At 41.0% G+C, this 23,849-nt stretch overlaps 1 protein-coding gene across 4 annotated transcripts in view; it reads left to right on the forward strand.

Annotated features, from left to right (window-relative positions):
- Positions 1-442: 442 nt before the first annotated feature.
- IGBP1 (immunoglobulin binding protein 1) overlaps positions 443-23,849 on the forward strand; it is a 56,801-nt gene continuing 33,394 nt past the window's right edge. Inside the window, exons 1-5 of one of the 4 annotated variants that reach the window (XM_064278510.1) lie at positions 443-1,108; positions 1,495-1,788; positions 6,107-6,134; positions 22,871-22,932; positions 23,341-23,536. In XM_064278510.1, the coding sequence (XP_064134580.1) occupies positions 918-1,108; positions 1,495-1,788; positions 6,107-6,134; positions 22,871-22,932; positions 23,341-23,536 (771 nt within the window). In that variant the 5' untranslated portion in view covers positions 443-917. The remainder of the gene's footprint in view (positions 1,109-1,494; positions 1,789-6,106; positions 6,135-22,870; positions 22,933-23,340; positions 23,537-23,849) is intronic. The other 3 variants (XM_064278509.1, XM_010592733.3, XM_003412738.4) reach the window with 3 other exon arrangements.

Here is a 23,849-nt window from a genome sequence, read left to right on the forward strand (position 1 = left end):
CTAGTAGTGGAATCTTTGATGTGGTGAAAAAAGGTGAAATTGTTCACTACTGATGATCTGGTAAACACTGTGCTTACCTGGCCTATTGGATAATTCACCCCTGTATAATAGAGATATACAGGGGAAACCTTGACAGTGGGAGGTAGGACGGGCAGCGCAGGCGGGGTTGAGGGGGATGGGTCAAGGAAGGTTTCACGGAGGAAGAAACATTTGACCTGGGAACTTGGTGGCAAAAAAGGACGCCGCCTGTGGGGTGGCCAGAGTTGCAGGTTACCAAATTACCTGGACTGAAAGCACGTTGCTGTGCGCGTGGAGGGGGTGGCTTGAAGGGGAGGAGGGCGGGCGAGGATTGGCTGTGCAGAACCCGGAGCTACATCTGGTGGGCAGACGGAAGCCAGGTAGGGGGCGCTACTTCCATTACGTCCTGGTGCGTCCAGACCCGCATTCCACAGATGGCGGCGCGGAGACTGGAGACCCTGACTGGCGGGGCTCCTCAATCTAGGTACTGACTTGCGAGGTAAGGCGCGTGCCTGACTGGCTCCTAAAGCTCGCGCCCGCTCACTCGCTTTCCAGCGTCGCCAAACCCCGGCCTCAGACCCTCGAAACTTTGAAGCCCAGTGTCCGCCAAGAGAAACAAATTGTAAAACAGCGCCTAGGGTTTTTCTTGTTTGTTTGCCTTTAATAGATGTCTACAATAGGCTGCCTGGCAAAACGAGTCTATGGAAACGGTTGCCGGGGCCGGCAAAGAGCTGCTTCCGGAAGGTTTTTTTTTTGTCCTTTTTTGGACGCTTTGGTAACAATGAGCCAGCTGGACCATCGCAACGCCCCTTCCGGTTTCATTACGTCTCACTGAGCTCTTTACAAATGTTGCCTTTGACCCCGGAAGTGAGGTCTTCCGGGTTCCTCCCTCCCACAAGATGGCAGCTGCTGAAGACGAATTACTGCTGCCGCGGCTCCCTGAGCTGTTCGAAACCAGCAAGCAGCTCCTGGATGAAGTGGAAGTAGCGACTGAACCCAGCGGTTCCCGGATAGTCCAGGACAAGGTGTTCCAGGGACTGGCTCTCCTTGAGAAGGCTGCCGAAATGTTATCGCAGCTCGACTTGTTCAGGTATGGGGGAGAGGGTAATAAGGACTGAGAGCGAAGGTAATAATGGTTACTAAGGGAGGAGTCATTGAGGCTGGGTGGAGACCTTTAAGACTAGGAACCTTTCATCCCTATCTCCCACTGCGATCTTGTGTGCGTTGTTTACATTCTCCGCCTCTTCTCCGAAATAGCTAATATCCCACGACTCTGCTCCCTAGTGTCAGGCTGACTGCATAGGTATTGGAAGTGAGCACTCACTCAGCCAGCCACTTTCATGGAAAAACTGGCCGCTGTTCCCCGTGCCTCACCCCTTTGCCCCTCTACCTCCCCAGCTCTCTCCTCCCCCAGGAAGCAAGAGCCACGTTTGAATGTCCAGCCAGGCTTCACAGCCTCCTCTTTGTTCTTTCTAGCCGAAATGAAGATTTAGAAGAGATTGCTTCCACCGATCTGAAGTACCTGTTGGTGCCAGCATTTCAAGGAGCCCTCGCCATGAAACAAGTCAACCCCAGCAAGCGTCTAGATCATTTGCAGTGGGCTCGAGAACACTTTATAAACTACTTAACTCAGTGCCATTACTATCATGTGGCAGAGTTTGAGCTGCCCAAAACCAAGAACAGCTCAGCTGAAAATAACACTGCTAGCTCCTCCATGGCCTATCCTAGCCTCGTTGCTATGGCATCTCAAAGACAGGCTAAAATAGAGAGGTGGGTCAGTAGCTGTAATTTGAGGGACACCTAATGGTAGTGGCATTGGGGAGGTGCATGTTCTTTTGGGAGGGAAAGAGCACAATGGTGCAAGTCATTCTCTTGGTTCTTACTGAGCATAGACTTTGGTGAGAGCAAACTTTTCTGAGTTTTTCAGGATGCCTTTGTTGAGGTGATCGTACCTCACCATCTGATCCCTACTATCTTATGATTACCAACATCAGCAATATAGTTTAGCAAAGTATCTCCCAACCTTTTCCACGTGACAGCCTAACAATATTCTTATGGTACATTTTTTTTTACACTGGGGTAAATATCCCTGACGGGCACAATATCTTGTAGCTGTAATCCACATAAAATCAATTGATTGAGAAACTCTATTCTAACAGAGCATTAGATCAGGTATATAACATCCTGAACTGAGCTTAGTCCTAGCATGGCTTCATCATGTGACCTTGAACAAGTTGCTTACCCTCTCAGTTAAAAAACATTTAATGAGTGTCACAGTGCTTAGGAACTGTACTAAGGACTGGGAGTATACACTGTATGGATGTTTGTGTGGGTATGGTTGTATGAGCATGGATGTTATGAGTATAGGTGTCCTGTACCTTGGCGGAGCATACAGCCAGATGCACAAGATACTATGGCAGAAGACAGGAAGGACACCTAACCAAAGAGAGTGGGAGAGGGAGAAGGCTCCCTAAAAGAGGTGACTCCTTTGCTAAGGCTTTTAAGGATAAATAGGGGTATTGTCCAGAGGAAGAGGAAAGGAGGGTATTATCTAGCATTAGTAAAGCAACAGGGTCATTAAAGAACATAGTGCTGAGATGGGGATGTGTGAGAGGAGAACAGCAACTCTGTGCAGTTAGGGGATGGTGGAGAAGGGGAAGGAATGATGCTGAAGAATGTTATAAGGTTCAGATCAAGGAGAGTTTAGGCCGTGAGGAAAGTGAAGGAGTATAACCTTGTTGCTAACAACCTGGAAAGAAGTTCAAATCCCAACCTCACAATTTAATCACTCTGACTTTAGGCAAATCACTTAATCTCTCTCTGCCTCAATTGTCCCGTCTGTAAAATTGGGAATAATAGTAGATGCTTTCTCATAAAGTAGTTATGAGGATGAAAAGAGAGATATCTATAAAGCACTTAGCATAGTGTCTGACACATAGTAAGCACTCCAGGTCAGCTATTATTGTTGTGTCTTTGTGGCTAAGAATATGGGTTGTGGAGTTAGAGACCTGGGTTCGAGTCCCAGCTTTACTTATCTGAGACCCAGGTTTCCTCATATGTGAAATCTAAGTAATACATCTATCTCATAAGGTTAGGCATAAATGAAATAAAGCACATAGAACACCTAGCACAGTGTCTGGCACATAGTAAGTAGTCTGTAAGTGTGAGCTATTGATATTAAAAAAAAAGGCTGTGCTTAAGAGCTTAAACTTTGGTTGGTGGCTGGGATCCATTAAAAGTTTTTTAAGAGAGTAGCATGGCCATATTTGCATTTTAACTAGCACACTCTGGACGGTGGTTAGGGAACAATGTGAGGGAGAAAATTAGACCCAGTTAGGTGAAGGACTCAACTAGAAATGATGAGAATTCAACTAGTGCAATGGCAGTAGGGATGGGGGAGATGATATTTATTTAGGAGGCTTGAATCTGCAGAAAACCTGGTGATCATTTGGTTGTGGGAGATGGGGTAGAAGGAAGCAAGGAAGAAGTCCATGTTTCTGACTTAAGTGAATGAGTGTGGAAGTCATTGAGATGGGGAATAGAGGAGAAGAGCATATCAAGTGATAGGGGAGAGTATGAATTCCTTATTAAAACATGTTGCACTTAAGGTGCCTAGGAGACATTCAAGTAGAGCTATGTGGTAGCATGAAGCTCAAAGGAGAGGCCTGGTCTAGAGACCTGTAAGTTTGTATCATTTTTTCAAGAAATATTTATTGAACTAGGCATTGAAGAAGCACACCAAGTTCGTACCCTCATGGAGCTTTTATTCTGGTGAAGACAATAAGCTAGTAAAAATGTAGCTTAAGGTTGTAAGTGCTATGAGAAAGTGTGGTTTGAGGATAGAGAGTGACAGGGAATGATTTTTAAGGGTATGGGATAGACTGATACTAAGTGGAATTCAGCATCATGTTCTTTGTAAGAAGCGGGGGGCAGCTCATAGGCATATATAATTGGTAGCTGAAACCATGAGTTTAGTATCCAAATTTTTATACAAAAAAGACTGTAAATGCCGTAAGCTGTGGTAGACAAAGATGAGGGAGTGATCACATCTGGTTGGAGGGATGAGGAAATTATTTCAGAACGTGATGGTATTTGAGATGGACCTTAAAGAATTGTTAAAATAGAAATTACTGATTTTTCTGAATGTAAAAGCAATGATGCTCATTGTAGAAAGTTGCAAAAACAGATATATGTAAAAAGAATTAAAAATAAGTCTCAATCCTAGCACTCATATAATTAGTGTTAACTTTCTGATATATTTCCTCCCAGATACATAGTTATTTCAGTTAATAAATTCGGGATAATGGAGTAAATATAGGTTTTTTTAACCTAACATTTTGTAAGCATTTCTTATGTCTTAATATAGTTTTTAAAACTGTGATACATAATGGTTACATAATATTCCATCCTGTAGTTGTACCTTAATACCGTAATTATTTAAAATAATGTGTTGCCAAATACTTAGACTATTTATGTTTTTTTGCTGTTCTAAGTAATGGATGAATGGACACCTTCAACTGCATCTCATTGTTTCCATAGGATAGATTTCTAGAAGAACTAGTGGTAGCCTCAAAGGGTTTAACTATTGATACATGGTAACAATGTTGCTTTCCACAATAACAGTTTCAGAGTCTGTCCTACTGCACTAGTCTTGAGTGCAGTCCTTTAGAGAATCCAGTTAGTCAAGCAAAAAGGTATCTCTTTGTTTCGATTTACATTTCTTTGGCTAGCAAGGTTGATCTTTGCAATTTTTTTAAATGTCTGACGAGTAGAGATATAAATACTGTCTTAATGCTAATGATTCCTCCATTTATATCACTAGCCCAGACCTCTCCTGAACTTAAATTCATACTTCCAACACCCTCCATAGGTGTTTCACAGACATATCAAACTTAACAAGCTTTAAATTTAGCCCTTAATTTTTTGAACCCCCAAATCTGCCCCCACACCCAAGTCTGTGCTGTCTCAGTAAATGGTACCACCATTCACCCGGGTATTTAATCCAGGAACCTAAGACTTAGCTTCAATTCCTCCCTTTTTCTGAATCCCCACATCCATTCTATCAGCAAGGTCTGTCAATTTTAACTATAAGATGTATCTTATATCCTTCTTTCTGTCCATTTCTACTAGCATACCTTAATCTAGGCTACCAGTGTTTCTCATCTGAAATAGCCAAACTACTAACTACAAGGCCTTGCATAATCTGATGGCTGCCTCTCCAGTCTCATCGTCAAACCCCTCCTCCTCCCCCTTTCACTAGACTCTAGCCACACTGGCCTTTCAGTTCCTTCCCCCCTACAGGGTCTTTGTACATGGTGTCCCTTCTGTGTGGAATGCTCTTCACATGGCGAATTCTTTATCCTTAGGTTTCAGCTTAAATTTCACTCCTCAGAGAGGCCTTTCCAGACTAGTCTCTCTTTAAGTAGTTAACATCTGTGGTTCTGTCTCTTAGCCTCATGTTTGTTTTCTTCATGGCACTTATCTCACTTGCAACTATTCCACTTATCTGTCTTTCTGGTTTTTGCCTTTCTCCCCTACTAGAATGTATACTCCATGAGGGCAGGAGTCATTTCTCTCTTGCTCACTGTGGTATACCTAGCACAGGACCTGGCATAAAACATGTTTATTGTTGACAAGCAGGAGGAACAACACAGGCAAAATCCCAAAGAGAGGGAATGGAAAATAGTCTGGTTTGACAGAAGCTAAGAGTACTATGGTCAGAGGTCTGCATAAGGAAGTGATGTATAAGATGTTAAAAAGAAAGAGAGACAGAAAGACAAGTTAGCATGTTATAATACTAGTTCAACAAGGATGAAGTGATAAAAATGGAGTTACAGCCGTCAGAGATACTACTTTTACAAGAAGCATTTATGTGACTTGAAAACAAATTGTTAAGATCCTTATTTACTTTCTGTACGTCCCCCTCCATCATGATTACCTACCAACACCATCCTACATAAAAACCCCTAAATGGTAGTCCTCTCCCTCTCAAAATCTGTTTCTTCACCTACATTATCTGTCCTCATTCCCATCTTTGAGGAGTAAGTGTGAGCCTGGTTCATTAACTGTACCTCCATTCTTTTGACAGAAATAGAGAAGTAAGAAGTGGGAGCTGGGTAAGTAATAAGTCCAGGTTTGAACTTACTGAATTTAGGTCCTAAAGTGACAACTGGATAGCCTTATCCATAGACGGATGGAAATGTGCAACTAAAACTTACAAGACAGTTTTGGGGCTAGTGCTAAAAATCTAGGAATGTGGATTTGGTTAGTGTGGATGAGTTTGCCAAGGAAAAATATGCAGAGAAGGGGAAGAAAAGCCAAGAATAAAACCTTGGGGACAGGTTAACAGAGAAGGAAGAGGAAGGAAACAGCAATTAGAGGTAAGAGACTCAAAAAGGTACAGATGGAAGTACTTATAGAAGCTTGGGAAATGGAGAGCAAATGCCGTGTCCTCTGTGAAGCTTCTCCCTCTCTACCCCCCGTCCCAGATACGGTAACACTTATTTCATGTTACCCCAGATACTGTAACACTTAGTTCATGTTACTATTGTGGCGTAACTGTTTGTCAGTCTCTAGACTTTGAACTCCGCAAAGTCAGAAACCTTGATTATTGTATCCTTGGTATTCTAATTGTATCCTTGGTGCCCAACCCAGTAATTTGATTGTAGTAAATATTTCGAAGTATCTTCGGGAGGATCAGATGGAGAGAGTGGTCATCAGAAAGATGGAAGGAATATGGCATAACAGAAAAAGCATGGACTTTGGAGTCAGAAGCAGACCTGAGGTGACCAATTTCTACTACTTAATAGATGGGGGTATCATCTAGCCCCCTGAGCCTCAATTTCTTCATGCCCTAACAGTGTCTGTATTATATTGGCACTTACAAAACACTTTCATGTGTACCATTTCATTCGATCCTCTTAACTCCGTGAAGCAGACATCCTTATCCCCATATAAGACATAACAGGCTCTGAGAATTGGTTTGCCTGAAGTTACATAGCTAATGAGTGGCCAGGATAGGATTTAAATCTAGATCTTCAAATTCTCATTTCTAGTGCTGTTTCCAATATAGTACAGAGAAGAGGAGAGTGGTAATTTGAAAAGGTAGAAAATGGGTTGAGGGAAAGTTTTCTAGGACAGGAGAAAGGTATCATTAGAGTGAAAAATTGTAGCTACTAATGACAGGGAGGATAAAGAGTAAGGTGTGGAAGAATATGTTTGGGGACTGGATTGATAGCAAAAATGAAAGAAATGGTAAAGATATTGCCTTTTGCGACTAATTTCACTCAGCATAATGCCTTCCAGATTCATTCATGTTATCTGTCACGGATTCATCATTGTTGTTTATCATTGTGTAGTATTCCATTGTGTGAATATACCATAATTTGTTTATCTGTTCATCCATTGATGCGCACCTTGGTTGTTTCCATCTTTTTGCTGTTGTGAACAGTGCTGCAATAAACATGGGTGTGCATATTATCTATTTGTGTGAGGGCTCTTATTTCTCTAGGATATATTCCAAAGAGTGAGATTCCTGGATCATATGGTACTTCTATTTCTAGCTTTTTAAGGAAGCACCAAATAGATTTCCAAAGTGGTTGTACCATTTTACATACCTGCCAGCAGTGTGTAAGTGTTCCCAAACTCTCCACAACCTCTTCAACATTTATTATTTTGTTTTCTGGATTAATGCTAGCCTTGTTGGGTTGAGATGGTATCTCATTGTAGTTTTGATCTGCATTTCTCTAATGGCTGGTGATTGTGACCATTTCCTCCTGTATCTGTTAGCTGCCTGAATGTCGTCTTTGGTGAAGTGCCTGTTCATATCCTTTGCCCATTTTTTTAATTGGGTTATTTGTCTTTTTTTTGAGGTTTTACAATATCTTGTAGGTTTCAGAGATTAGAGCCTGATCGGATTTGCCGTAGCCAAAATTTTTTCCCAGTCTCTGGGTTGTCTTTTTAGTCTCTTGGTGAATTTTGATGAGCATAAGTGTTTGATTTTTAGGAGCTACCAGTTATCTGGTTTCTCCTTGTGTTTGTGCATTGTTGTATTCTGTTTATGCTATGTATTAGGGCTCTTAGCATTATCCCTATTTTTTCTTCCATGGTCTTTATCATTTTAGATTTTATATTTAGGTCTTTGATTCATTTTGAGTTAGATTTGTGCACATTGTGAAGTATGGGCCTTGTTTCCTTTTTTTGCAGATGGATATCCAGTTATGCCAACACCATTTGTTACAAAGACTGTCTTTTCCCCATTAAACATACTTTGGGCGTTTGTCAAATATCAGCTGCTCATAGGTGGATAAATTTATGTCTGGATTCTCAATTCTGTTCCATTGGTCTATGTATCTGTTGTTGTACCAGTACTAGGCTGTTTTGACTACTGTGGTGGTACAATAGGTTCTAAAATCAGGTAGTGTGAGGCCTTCCACTTTCTTCTTCAGTAATGCTTTATTTATCTGGGGCCTCTTCCCTTTCCATCTGAAATTGGTGCTTTGTTTCTCCATCTCATTAAATAATGCCATAGGAATTTGGATCGGAATAGCGTTGTATCTGTAGATTGCTTTGGGTAGAATACACATTTTCACAATGTTGTGTCTTCCTATCCATGAGCAAGGTATGTTTTTCCACTTATGTAGGTCTCTTTTGGTATCTTGCGGTAGTGTTTTGTAGTTTTGTTTGTATAGGTCTTTTATATCTCTGGTTAGATTTATTCCTAAGTATTTTATCTTCATAGGTGCTACTGTAAATGGTTTCGATTTTGCTGATTTCCTTTTCAAAGTTCTTTTTGTTGGTGTAGAGGTATCCAACTGATTTTTGTGTGTTTATCTTGTATCCTCATACTTTGCCAAAATCTTCTCTTAGTTTCAGGAGTTTTCTTGTGGATTCTTTGTGGTTTTCTGTGTGTAGTCATATCATCTGCTAATAGAGATACTTCTTCCTTACCAATTTGGATGCCCTTTCTTTCTTTCTAGGCTATTTGCTCTGGCTAGGACCTCCAGCACAATGTTGAATAAGAGCGGTGATAAAGGGCATCCTTGTCTGGTTCCCGATCTCAAGGGGAATGCTTTCAAACTCTCCGTTTAGGGTGATGTTGACTGTTGGCTTTGTATAAATGCCCTTTATTATGTTGAGGAATTTCCCTTCTGTTCGTATTTTGCTGAGAGTTTTTATTATGAATGTGTGTTGGCCTTTGTCAAATGCCTTTTCTGCATCAATTGATAAGATCATGTGGTTCTTGTCTTTTATCTATGTGATGGATTACATTGATTGTGTTTCTAATATTGAATCATCCCTGCATACCTGGTATGAATCCCACTTGGTCATAGTGAATTTTTTTTTTAATATGTTGTGAATTCTATTGGCTGAAATTTTGTCGAGGATTTTTGCGTCTAAGTCTATGAGGGATATTGGTCTGTAATTTTCTTTTTTTGTGGTGTCTTTATCTGGTTTTGGTATCAGGGTTATGCTGGCTTCATAGAATGAGTTTGTGAGTATTCCATCCTTTTCTATGCTCTGAAATACCTTTAGTAGTAGTGGTGTTTACTCTTCTCTGAAAGTTCGTTAAAATTCTCCAGTGAAGCTGGCAGGGCCAGGCCTTTTTTTTTGTTGGGAGTTTTTTAATTACCTTTTCAATCTCTTCCTTTGTTATAGGCTGTTAGTTGTTCTACCTCTGTTAGTGTTAGGTTAGGTAGGTAGCGTGTTTCTAAAAATTGTCCGTTTCCTCTAAGTTTTGAAGTTTGTTAGAGTACAGTTTTGCATAGTGTTCTGTTATGATTCTTTTAATTTGTCGGGTGTATTATGGCATCGCCCCTCTCATTTCTTACTCGGGTTATTTGCTTCCTCTCCTGTTTTTCTTTTGTCAGTTCGGCCAGTGGTTTATCGGTTTTATTGATCTTTTCAAAAAACCAGCTTTTGGCCTTATTAACTGTTTTCAATTGTTTTTCTATTCTCTATTTCATTTAATTCTGCTCTAATTTTTATTATTTGCTTTCTTCTGGCACCCAAGGGCTTCTTCTGCTGCTCCCTGTTTGTGTGAGTTGTAAGGTTAATTCTTTGATATTGGCCCTTTCTTCTTTTTTGGATGTGTGCATTTATTCCTCTGCTGCTTTTGCTTTGTCCCAAAGATTCTGGTAGAATATGTTTTCATTCTCATTTGATACTGTGAATTTCTTTATTCCGTCATTATTTTCTTCTATAATCCAGTAGTTTTTTTTTAGTTGTACTTTACATGAAGGTTTACAGAACAAAGTAGTTTCTCAAGAAATACTTAGTACACGTATTGTTTTATGACATTCCTTAACCGCCCCACAACATGTGAACACTCTCCCTTTGCAACCTTAGGTTCCCTATTACCAGCTTTCCTGTCCCACCCTGCCTTCTAGTCCTTGCCCAGGGCTGGTGTGCACCTTTAGTCTCATTTTGTTTTATGGGCCTATCCAATCTTTGACTGAAGGGTGAACCTCAGGAGTGACTTCATTACTGAGCTGATAGGGTGTCTGGGGGCCATACTCTCAGGGTTTCTCCTGTCTCTGTCAGGCCAGCAAGCTTGGTGTTTCTTTTTGAGTTAAAATTTTGTTGTACATTTTTCTCCAGCCCTGTCCGGGACCCTCTATTGTGATCCCTTGTCAGAGCAGTCCGTGGTGGGAGCCAGGCACCATCTAGTTGTACGGTACTCAGTCTGGTGGAGGCCATGGTAGATGTGGTCTGTTAGTCTTTTGGACCCAATCTTTCCCTTCTATCTTTAGTTTTCTTCATTTTTCTTTGCCCCCATAGGGGTGAGACCTGTGGGGTATCCTGAATGGCCGCTCACAGGCTTTTGAGACCCCGGATGCTACTCACCACAGTAGAATGTAGAACGTTTTCTTTATAAACTACGTTATGCCCATTGAGCTAGATGTTCCCTGAGACCACGGTCCCCACAGCCCTCAGCCCAGCAATTCAGCCTCTCAGGGAGTTCGGATGTATCTATGGAGCTTCCATAACCTTGCCTTGTACAAATTGTGCTGCCTTCCCCAGTATTTGTGTACTGTCTTATCTTCACCAAAGCTACCACTTATCTATTATCCATTTAGTGTTTTTCCATCCCTACCCCTACCCCTACCCTCCCTCGTAACCATCAAAGATTGTTTCTTTTTGTGTGTAAACCTTCTCATAAGTTTTTACAGTAGTAGTCTCATACAATATTTGTCCTTTTGTAATTGACTCATTTCACTCACCATAATGCCCTCCAGATTCATCGTTATGAGATGCTTCAAAGATTTATCATTGTTCTTTATCATTGCATAATACTCCATTGTGCGGGTACCACAGTTTGTTTATCCATTCATCTGTTGATGGGCACGTAGGCTGTTTCCATCTTCTATTTTGAACAATGCTGCAGTGAACGTGTGTATATGTCTATTCATGTGACGACTCTTCTCTAGGATATAGTCCTAGGAGTGGGATTGCTGGATCATAAGGTTTTTCTATTTCTAGCTTTCTAAGGAAGCGCCATATCGTTTTCCAAAATAGTTGTGTCATTTTGCATTCCCACCAGCAGTGCATGAGAGTTCCGATCTCCCTGCAGCCTCTGCAACATTTGTTATTTCTGGGTTTTTTTATTCCTGCCAGTAATGCTGGGGTGAGATGGTATCTCATTGTTGTTTTGATTTGCAGTTCTCATTTTTTTTTTTTTATTTTTTAATGGCTAGTGATCCTGAGCATTTTCTCATGTGTCTGCTGGCCACTTGCATGTCTTTGGTGAAGTGTCTGTTCATTTCTTTTGTACGTTTTTTAATTGGATTATTTGTCTTTTGTTATAGAGGTGTTGGATTTTCTTGTAGATTTTAGAGATTAGACCTTTGTCTGCTTTGTAATAACCAAAACATTTTTCCTGGCCTGTAGATTCTCTTTTTACTCTTTTGATGAAGTCTTTTGATGAGCATAAGTGTTTCATTTTTAGAAGATCCCAGTTATCTAGCTTATTTCTGGAGTTTGTGTGTTGTTCATTGTGACTTGTACCTTGTTACTGCCATGTGTTAGGGCCTCTAGCATTGATCCTTTTTTTTTTTTATTCTGTTGACTTCATGGTTTTTGGCTTCATATTTAGGTCTTTGAGCCATTTCCAATTAGTTTTTGTGTATGGTGTGAGGTATGGGTCCTTTTTCAGTTTTTTGCAGGTGGACATCCAGTTTTACTAACACCATTTGTTAAAAAGACTGTCTTTGCCCCATTTGATGGATTTTGGACCCTTGTCAAAGATAAGGTGACCATAGGTGGAAGGATTTACATCTGGGTTCTGAATTCTGTTCCATTGGTCAATGTATCTGTCGTACCAGTACCAGGCTGTTTTGACTACAGTAGCTGTGTGGTAGGTTCTGAGGTCAGATAGTACGAGTCCTCCTAGTTTCTTCTTCTTTAGTCGTGCTTTATTTATCTGGAGGTCCTTCCCTTTCCATATAAAGTTAATGATAAATTTTTCCATCTCTTTAAGAATGTCGTTGATATCTGGATCGGTATTGCATTATATTTGTAAATCACGTTGGGGAGAGTTGTCGTTTTCACAATGGTGAGCCTGCCTATCCATGAGGATGGTATGTTTTTCCATTTATGTAGATCTCTTCTGGTTTTCTTTCAGTGGTGTTTTGTAGTTTTCTTTGTATAGGTCTTTTACATCCCTGGTTAGATTTATTGCTAAGTGTTTTATTTATTTTTTTAGGCCTATTATAAATGGTGTTTTTTCTTGATTTCCTTTTCATCGTTCTTTCTATTGGTGTATAGATATCCAACTGATTTTTGTGTGCTTATCTTGTATCCTGCAACACTGGTGAATCTTTCTATTCCAGTAGTTTTCTCATGGAGTCTTTTGGGTTTTCTATGTATAGTATATCATCTGCAAATAGGGAGAGTTTAACTTCTTCATTACCAATTTGGATGCCCTTTATTTCTTTTTCTTGCCTTACTGCTCTAGCTAGGACTTCCAGCACAATTTTAAATAGGACTGGTGATGAAAGGCATCCTTGTCTTGTTCCTTTTCTCAAGGGGAATGTTTTCAGCCTCTGTCCATTAAGGATGTTGTTGGCCATTGGTGTTGGATAGATGCCCTTTATACTGTTGAGAAATTTCCCTTCTACACCTGTTCCATTGAGAGTTTTTATTTGGAATGTGTTGGACTTTGGCGAATGTCTTTCTTGCCTCAGTTGAGATGATCATGTGATTCTTTTCTTCTCTTTTATTTATGTGGTGGATTATGTTAATTGGTTTTCTAATATTTTATCATCCTTGCATACCTGGTATGAATCTTGCTTGGCCATGGTGTATTTTTTTAATATGATGCTGAATTCTGTTGGCTAGAATTTTGTTGAGAATTTTTCCATCTGTATTCATCCATAATTTTCTTTTTTTGTGGTGTCTGTCCCTGGTTTTGGTATCAGGGTTACACTGGCTTCATAGAATGAATTCGGAAGTATCATTTCGTTCTGTGTGTTCTGAAACAGTTTCAGTAGTAATGGCGTAAGCTGTTCTCTGAAAGTTTGGTATAATTCTCCAGTGAAGCCGTCTGGGGCAGGGCTTTTTTTGTTGTTGTTGTTGTTGGAAGTTTTTAAATTACCTTTTCAATCTCTTCTCTTGTTAAGGGTCTGTTCAGATTTTCAACATCATTTTGTGTTATTTTGGGTAGGTAGTGTGTATCTAGAAATTTGTCCATTTCCTCTAGGGTTTCAAATTTGTTGTAGCATGGGTTTTCATAATTCTCTGTTATCCTTTTTATTTTAGCTGGGTCTATTTTTTTTTTTTATTGTAGTATCCCCCATTTCATTTCTTATTTGGGTTATTTGCATCCTCTCCTGTTTTTCTTTTGTCAGTTTGGCCAGTGGTTTGTCAATTTTGCTGATCCTTTCAAAGAACCGACTTTTGGTTTTGTTGATTCTTTCTATCGTTTTTCTATTCTCCATTTCATTTATTTCTGCTCCTATCTTTATTATTTCCTTTCTTATGGTGGCTGTGGGCTTCTTTTGCTGTTCTCTCTCTGTTTAAGTTGTGTAGCTAAAGTTTTGATTTTGTCCCTTCGTTTTTGATGTGTGCATCTATTGATATAAATTGATCTCTGACTGCCTTTGCTGTGTCCCAAAGGTTTTGTTTGGTATGATGTGTTTTCGTTCTCATTTGATTCTGGGAATTTTTTAATTCCATCTCTGATTTCTTCTAATACCCAGTGGTTTTTAATTTAAGCAGGGCGTTACTCAGTTTTCATGTAATTTATTTTTTTACCGTACTCTTCCTGTTGTTAATTTCTACTTTGATGGCATTGTGGTCAGAGAAGATACTTTGTATTATCTCAATGTTTTGGATTTTGTTGAGGGTTGCTCTGTGGCCTAAGATGTGGCCTATTCTGGAGAACATTCCATATGGTTTGGAAAAGAATGTGTATTTTGTAGCTGTTGGGTGAAGTGTTCTGTATATGCCTATGAGGTCAGGTTGACTGATTGTGCCCTTTAGCTCTTCTGTATTTTTGTCGACTTTCTAGATGTTCTGTCCTTTACCCAGAGTGGTATATTGAAGTCTCCTACTATTACTGTGGAACTGTCAATTTTCTTTTCAGTGCTGTTAGAGTTTGTTTTATGTATTTTGGGTCCCTGTCAATGGGTGCTTAGATGTTTATCATGGTTCAGTCTTCATATTGGATTGTCCCTTTAATCACTATACAGTGCCCTTCTTTGTCTTTTATGGTGGATTTTGTTTTAAAGGCTATTTTATCGGTGATTAGTATTACCACCCTGCTCTTTTGTGGTGGCTGTTTGCTTGATATATTTTTTCCATCCTTTGATTTTAATAAATTTACATCTTTGTTTCTAAGGTGTGTCTCTTCTAGACAGCATATTGATGGGTCATTTTGTTTAATCCGTTCTGTCGCTGTCTTTTCTCTTCATGGGTGCATTTAGGCCATTTACATTCAGTGTTAATTATTGATAGGTGTGAGTTTATTGCTGTCATTTTGTAGTGCTTTTTTTGTGGTGCTCACGTTTTCTTTGTTCCTCTTACTCTCCTGTGCTGAGTTCTTTTTGTTTGTGGATTTCTTTTTCATTTCTTCTGTTTTTGTAGATTTTATTTTTTTGAGACTTTATGTTTTTCTTCTTTATTTTGATGATTAGGTTTGTTAACTTTCTTTGTGGTTACCTTGAAATTTAACCCTTATCTTCCTAGGTTTGAACCAGTCTATTATTACTTGGTATCGGCTTGCCTTGCCATCTGTTAGAAAGCTCTATGCCTACACTGTTGATTCCCTCTTTTATTGTTCTGACGTTGTTGTCATTTACAGATTAACCTCTCTGGTTCCCTGTTATATTTCTTTTGGTTTTGGATAGTCCTTGAGAATTTATTTCCTAGGTTGGTATCTGACTGGTACAATCTTGACTCCTAGATTCAGGTTGTGGTCTGATGTTGTTTGTTCTCCAACCAAAGGACTCCCTTTAATAATTCTTGTAAGTTTGGTTTGGCTTTTATATATTCCCTTAATTTCTGTTAATCTGGAAATGTCCTAATTTCACCATCATATTTGTACAAGAGTTTTGTAGGATATATTATTCTTGGTTGGCAGTTTTTTTTCCCTAAGGTTTTATATATGTCATCCCATTGCCTTCTTGCCTGCATGGTTTCTGCCGAATAATCAGAGCTTAGTCTTATTGTTTCTCCTCTGTACGTGACTTTGTTTTTCTCGAGTTGCTCTTAGGGCTTTTTCTTTGTCTTTGGTTTTAGCGAGTGTGATTATGACATGCCTTAGTGATTTTCTTTTGGGGTCTGTCCTATATGGGGTTCATTGAACTTCTGGAATGGTCAGCCTTTCATCTTTCATATTAGGGAAGTTTTCTGTCAGCAATTTTTCAATGATCCTCTCTATGTTTTCTGTTTTCTCTCCCTGTTCTGGAACTCTGATCATTCGTAGATTTTTGCTTTTGATTGTATCCAAAATCATTCTCAGAGTTTCTTCATTTTTCCTTGTTCTTTTTTCTGATTTTGCCTCAGAGATATATCCAAGTGTTTGTCTTCAATTCATTGATCCTGTCTTCCATCATTCCAAACCTGCTCCTCAGCCCTTCTATGATGCTGCCTATTTCTGAAGTCCTGTTGTTTATCTTATGGATTTCTAATTGTTGTTTCTGTGTAATTTCTAGTTGTGAATTTATTTTGCGATTTTGTTTCTATATTATTTTCCTGAATTCTTCCGTTTTTTGTCTGTATTTTCCATGAATTTGTCTGCCTTTTCCATGAATTTGTCTATTTTTTCCTCCTTTTTGTCCACTTTTTTCTTCACCTCTTGGATAGCTCTGAATATTAGATTTGAATTCCTGTCAGATACTTCTAGTGCCTTTTCTCCTACTGGAAGGACATCTGGTGTTTTATTTTGGGCACCTACTGGAACCATCCTGTCCTGTGTTTTTTTATGTTTTGATATTGTCTGCTGTCTTCTGGACATTCAGTAGTTATTTTCTTCATTTATTGGTTGTAGATCTGTTTGTTTCATCCTGCTTTTTTGTCTTATTTGCTTATGTCTGAGCAGTTGGGCTGTGTGTTCTTTGTTTGCGTGTCTGTGGTCACGATACTTTTCACCTCCTTGTTCAATGGTCAGGTCCAGTCGCTCAGCTATGGTGCAGCACGGCAGGTCCATCTGAAGGGGAGGGGCTGGGGTGGGTTGTTCGGCACATACTAGGGCTGACAGGACAGGCTGGGAATCAGTGCGGGGCAGGTTTCGGTAGGCCATGCCTGTGTTACTCAGGGATGTAACGTTCAGTGCACGGTGCAGGTAGGAAGGAAGGAGGGGGGAGGTTGTGATGTGTGGAGCTAATATGGGTAAGAGAAAGAAGAGAGATCGGAGAGAGAATCAGGAGCCAAAAACAAACAAAAAAGAGTGGTAAGACAGCCTGCCGTTTGAGTGAGAGAGATATGAAACCAAGAAATGGAGAACAAAGGGAAAAAGAAAAAAAAAGTAACTAGATAAAAATTTGAAAAAAAAAAGCGTCTAGTGTTCCCACCAGTGTGGCTGCAAAGACCAGGGTGTGGCTCCCAGCCTGCACAGTATAGCCTGGCTAGAGTGGGTATAGATGTCACATGGTGCCAGGTATTCAAGAGATAGGAAAAGAAGGTAAGTATAGAGAGACGCGAACTGAGAAATGAAGAAACACGGAATTAAAAAAGAGAAAGAGAAAAAAAAAAGAACAAAGAAAAAAATACCCCCAGGGATCCCACCGACTTCAGAAGTGGCTCCTAGGCCATGTAGTGCAGCCTGGCTAGAAGGGGCTTCCAAGTCACAAAAAGAAAAAACAAACAACATGACAAAGCAAAACAAAATAAAGCAAAAAAAAAAAGCCCCAGGGAATCCCACCAGCATGGTGTCTCGGGCTGGGGAGTGGTTCCCCAGTCCAGCAGCCGGTGCTTCACAACGTTTCAAGAAGAAGCAAAGATGGCACACAGAGCCAGGTGTTTGAGAGAAAAGGGAGGGAAGGTGGTGGGAGGCATGGAAGGAACCAAAAGGAACAGAAAAAACACCACCAGCAACAGACAAATGTCACTCAGACCAGTGTGGGCAGGATGAATCCAAGCAGCCTGGGACGGAAGCATTTGCCTCCCGGCCAAGAAGCAGGCGGGAAGCAGAGGAGGCTGGGTGGGAGAAGAAGAGTGGGGTTAGGAAAGCATATATTACTGGTTACCAGGTGCTCTGTCTCCTGCGGGGAACTTTGTGAAGCTGCTTTCCTGTACTTCCTGTCCACCAATCTCCGATGTGGGTGGGGCGAATCCAAGCGGCATGGATGCTGCACTTCCAGGCCAGCTCAAAGGTAGAGCAGCGGGGAGAGGATGGAGGGGTGGGAAAGCCTGTATCGCTAGTTACCGGGTACTCTGTCTCCTGCTGGGAGCTCCATGAAGCTGCTTTCCCATGATCCCTGTCTGATGATCTCCGGCAAGAGTCCAAGGTGGCAGATCCGTGCTGCATTAGCTGATAGGATCCTTGGCACGTATCTCTCCTCACTATCTGTCTCTGTAGGTTTCTTATTCCATTCGCCGCTTGGCTGAGTGTTTTATCTCTTCATTTGACACTTTGGGTTCCAGGAATGACGTTTGTTTTATTTAGTTTTTCGGGTCTTTGCTGTAGAGGGATGGCATGGTGCCTCTGTCTGTGTCACCATGTTGGCCAGAAATCTAACCCAGTAGTTTCTGAGCAAGGTGTTGTTCAGCTTCCATGTGTTTGATTTTTTTTTCCCTTGGTTTTTCTATTACTGATTTCTACTTTTATGACTTTATGGTTAGAAAAGATGCTTTGTAATATTTCGATGCTTTGGATTCTATTAAGGCTTGCTTTATGACCTAATATGGTGTCTATTCTGGAGAATGTTCCATGTGCACTAGAAAAGAAAGTATACTTGACTGCTGTTGGGTGGGGTGTTCTGTATATGTCTGTGAGGTCAAGTTGGTTGATTGTGGCATTTAGATATTCCGTGTCTTTATTGAGCTTTCTGGATATTCTGTCCTTCACCAAAAGTGATGTGTTGAAGTCTCTTACTATTATTGTGGAGCTGTCTATCCCTCTTTTCAATGCTGTTACAGTTTGTTTTAGGTATTTTGGGGCCCTGTTGTTGGGTGTGTAAAATTTTTACATGGTTATGTCTTCCTGGTGTATTGATCCTTTAATCATTATATAGTGTCCTTCCTTATCCTTGCAATGGATTTTACTTCAAAGTCTATTTTGTAGAGATTAATATTGCCACTCCTGCTCTTTTTTCATTGTTGTTTGCTTGATAGATTTTTTTCCCATTCTTTGGGTTTTAGTTTGTGTTTTTAAGTCTAAAGTGTGTCTTTTGGAGGCGGCATATAGACAGATCATAGGTAGGGGTGATTGGTGTAGGCACAGGTGTCTGGCTTCAGCAGGGATACACACAGTGAGCAAGGCAGGGGGCTGACAGCCACCCCTGAGTGTCTGTGAGGAGAGTGTGTCCCTGTTCTCTAGAGCACATGGGTGGGTTTTGCACCCGGACTATGGGCACCCAGTGCTGTTGGCTGTAAGGACTGGGAGGCACCACTTATTTATGGACCCCTGTCACAGTTGGCTAGGTGGCGTGGGTGGAGCCACCAGTCCTGAGGCCCCTGATGTGGGTAGGTGAGGACCCTGCTTAATAGGCAGAGCAATGTCAAATGTCATAAACCTGCCACACCACCATATAGCTGATACAGCTGAAGTTAGGCTTTAGGTATATACCCTGTTGTACTGTGCTAATGAGGGTATATGCTGTTGAAGCAGGCCTACGCAGGTCTTTGCAGGGGTGAAAGGCATTTAAAGTCCGTAGACCCTTTATGCCTGTGCCTAGGCAAAGGAGCTGTGCCTTCCCTGAGTTCCCGTCTTAGGGAACCTGGCAGATTGTTTTTTCCTGTTTATTAATTTGTACCCTATCCAAGGTTGAGAGAATGGCTCAGGACATGCAACAGGTCTTGTTTCTGGCCCAGGGGATGTGGCAATCTCTGAAGCCGGCCCCAGGGACCGGTGCAGAGTGGGGAGGGAGCGGGTAAATGGGAGAGAGGTTTTTCCCAAAGGGTTGCGTTTTGATCCACGCAATAGGTTAGACACATGTACTTATCTTTGCCGATTGAGTGCCACTTTTCACTCATTCTGGAGGCTTGAGTAGATTCTCCACTGCTCGGTCTCTCCTGATGTGGAAAACCTGTCCCAAGCGCCATTCCTTGCCTCCCCACTTGCACCAGCCAGTCCAGCCTGCAGGGTGCCGGTTTCTGATGGGTCAGGTCTGGCAATTCCTTGCTGCTTCTGAACCATCTCTCCCTCGCCCTGCAGCTCAGTCTGATTCCTCAACTTTGCCTTTGATGTTCAGGGCTCTTCGCTTGTCATACATATAATAGATTCACATGTTTTTCGGGTCTTTGTTGTAAGAGGGACCACAGGTAGCGTCTGACTACTCCGCCACCTTGGCCTCCTTCCTGAAGCTATAGAAATTTTAAGCTGAAGAAGGAAATTGAATTCTGCATTGATTGGCCATGTGGTAAGGGTGATGGTGGCATGGAGTCTACAAAAGATAAACAAAAGGATAGGTAAGCAAGAGTGACTGCTCAGCTATAGTTTGGTAGCATGGATTTGTAGTTGATCCATTTGACACAAATTCGTGATTCATTAGCTCTCTTCAGCAGCTTGGGAACAGGAAAAGGAAATGGTGAACATTGCCCAGAGTCAGAAGGGTCACAGGGTCAGGGTGATAGAGAGTGTTTCCATGGAATAGTTCACCATGGAGAGTCAAGAACAGTGATGAAGGTCTGTTGTTGTGTGCCGTTGAATTGATTCTGACTCATAGTGACTCTATATGACAGAGTAGAACTGCCCCATAGAGTTTCTGGGCTGTTATCTTTATGGGAGTGGATCACCAGGTCTTTTCTCCTGCAGAGCAGCTGGTGGGTTTGAACAACCAACCTTTTGATTAGCAGCCAAGTGCTTAACCACTGTACCTCCAGGGCTCCTTGATGAAGGTCTAGGACAGTGGTTTTTAATCTGTTTCTTGAAGGCCTAAGATTCCATCACAGTGCCTGGATAAAGGGTGTTGAAAGCCCTCATCCAGTTTAACCAAGTCAGTTTTGTGTTCTTCTGCTAAGACAAAAAGGTTTAAAAAATACTGGCCTAATAGAACAGGAGTTTAGGAACTGAAGTCCCAACAATGACAAAGAGCAAAGTTAGCAGGAGCAGGTAAGTAGTAAAGAAGAAAAGACCACAGAGTGCAGTTAAACCATATGAATACAGAGAATAGGAAACGAAGCAAATGAACCTTATTCAGAGGACCACTGGACTAACCCAGAACTTACCCTGGATTGTATATATCCTAAGGCTCTAATATTCCCCCCCCACCCCGTGATTAGGTACATTCAGGAAAGGAAGTGAAGGTGGGAGTGGTACCAGGAGTACATGTCGTCAAGTATTATCTCTAATAGAATTCATGAGCTAGGAATTGACCTTTGTAGTGTTTTACTCAGACGGATACCTGTGATGATAGTGTGACAGTTATTTGTAACATTATATAGAATGCTCATTTTTTAGTCCTTTTCTGTACTTCCTAGGTGATCATATGTAGTCCCATCTCCAACCCTTGATCCTTCACTAAACTCCAAATTTGTGTATCCAATAGACTGTTTGAGACTGACTCTTGAAAAGACCTCTCGGAGTTAAATTTCAACAATGAAATCTTGATTCCTGACTCCTCCTCCCCCCATCCCTCACCCAGCCTATCTTCCTCCATCTTAGTAGATGGCAACCCCATTCTCACAGTTGCTCAGGTCAAAAATCTTGGAATTTATCCTTGACTCCTCACTTTCTTTCAAGCCCTTACTTCCAATTAATTAGCAAACCCTGTTTTATATTTTAAGTACATCCACATCTTACCACATCTATCACTACCTCCCTATTTCAAGTCACCATCTCTCACGTGAATTTTAATTGATTTCCCTGCTTTCACCCTTGCCTCCAGCCCCACAGTCAATACTCCACACAACATCTAGCATGACCCTTATGATAAAAAATCTTTTCATGTCACTCTTTTGTAGTCATGTCACATATTCTATTTAAAAGCCTCCAGTGGCTTTCCCATCTCTGCAAACTGTAGCCCTGGCTAGCTCTCTGGCCTCATTTCCTATCACTTTTCACTCCATTCCAGCCACATTGACCTTCTTGCCATTTCTCAAATATAACAGGCCAACATTCTCCCACCCCAGGGCCTATGTATTTGTTTTCCCGTCTTCGTAGAACATTCTTCCAGATATCTACCTGGCTTGCTTCTTATTTCTTTGAAGTCTTTGCTGAAATGTCTTCTCTTCAAAGAGGGCTTTCTTGACCACTTTATATGTAATAATACCCCTACTTCTGCACCATCACTTTATCCACCTCTTACTTTTTGATTTACTTCATAGCACTAATCACTACCTGACTCATCTGTTTCTTTCTGTCTTCTCATGAAAGCTTCGTAAGAGCAGAGACTTTGTTTATACTTTGCTGTGCCCCTCCAGCACTGAGAACAGTGCATGTCACACAGTAGGTCCTCAGTAAATAATTGTTGAATGGATGAGTGAATGACAGATGACATATTAGAATGCATCCTGAAAAGCAGCCAGTTGCCGTTAAGTCGATTATAACTCATGGCAGTCCCACGTGTTTCAGAGTAAAACTGCACTCCATAGGGTTTTCAATGGCTGTGATCTTTTGGAAGTAGATCACCAGGCCTTTCTTCCAAGGCACCACTGGGTGGATTTGAACTATCAACCTTTCAGTTAGTAGCTGAGTGATTAACTGTGCCACCCAAGGACTCCATCCAGGGTAGTTATGAGTCTTTAACCTTTCATAAACCAATTATTTCCTCATTTGAATTTTTTGTTTATAACGCGTTTTCATTAACGGAAGCATGCTGAATCATTGAGTGTGTCTGAATTTTTGATAGGTAGTACTGATCTTTTTTCTTGCCCCTTCCCACAAGCCTACCCTAAGTGTTTAATGGTGCGTATGAAGTACCGCTAATTATGCCCCAGAATCCCCACTGGGGTCTATTGGTACATATGTGTAACAAATACAAATTTTCAAAATTTCTGTTTTTCCTACCAAAAATTCAGACACCTCATACAATATCGTGTAAAAACAATAATTTGCAGCACATGCCCATTTCTTCGGTTTCAGTCAGAAAGGCCCCTGCCTTGCAGCAGCACACACTGTCAGTGGCGCAGCAGCTTCCCAATAAACCTTCAGAGGCAGAAAAAGTACTTGGTCCCTAGAAGTACCCATGAGCACGAAAGGGTTAAATTATATAAGGATGAGTCAGAAGAGCTGGGAATTTTTTGTTTCCAGAAGAAAAGAAGAGACGATCATTTATTAAGCCGTTTTACAAGGAATTCCTGCATCAATGGGAGGTAAATGACCCCTAAGATTCTATGATTCTTTGAAAGCGTAACTCCCAAATGGAAGCATGTGGGAAGCGTTGTATGATATTAGTCACCCAGCCTAGTAAGGGTTGATGTGTAAACTAAGGCACTCCCATCCTTAAAGATAATGGCAGGAGTTGCTCATACTAGGTTACTTCTATATTTTTCTGGCTTCAGAATATATTTCTCAGCCCCTGCTGGTCCCTTCCTTTCCTTGTAGTCTAAGGGAACAGCCTGGTGGCAAGCTCTGGGGTATAGAATCTGTATTCTTGACAAGGTGAAAATCAACATACTTATAACCTGATAATTTGAAAAGGTAAAACCTTATTGTAGCCTTCTTTTGAAGGAATACCTCTTTATTTTTAAGTGCATGGGTAATGCTTTTCTGTGGAACAGATACAAGCAGAAGAAGGAGATGGAACGTAGATTATCTGCGCTGAAATCTGCTGTGGAAAGTGGTCAAGCAGATGATGAGCGTGTTCGTGAATATTATCTCCTTCACCTTCGGAGGTGGATTGGTATCAGCTTAGAAGAGATTGAGAGCATTGACCAAGAGTTAAAGATCCTGAGAGAAAAGGATTCCTCAAAAGAGGTAAGCCTCACTACTGCCCATAAAGCTCAAAAAGTTACTGTCACAAGATGTTAGATATCTACGTAAGAGTAACCAAATTAAAATTCTTCTGAGATTCCATAAAATTATTGGTCTTACTAAGATTAATAGAGGAAAGCTGAAGGTCCAGTAGGATAGATTTCTCTTTATAGTAGTAGTTCCCAGTCCTTTCTAATCTGTCATACACTTCTAGTCACTTGTGTTTTTGTGACATGCCGTGAGAGAGGGAGACTTCTCTGAAATAAAAATTGGTTTTTGCTGTGGGAAGTCATGACTTGTGGTTGACTATAACAAA

The sequence above is a fragment of the Loxodonta africana genome, chromosome X (assembly GCF_030014295.1).
Source record: "Loxodonta africana isolate mLoxAfr1 chromosome X, mLoxAfr1.hap2, whole genome shotgun sequence".
NCBI classification, from domain to species: domain Eukaryota; kingdom Metazoa; phylum Chordata; class Mammalia; order Proboscidea; family Elephantidae; genus Loxodonta; species Loxodonta africana.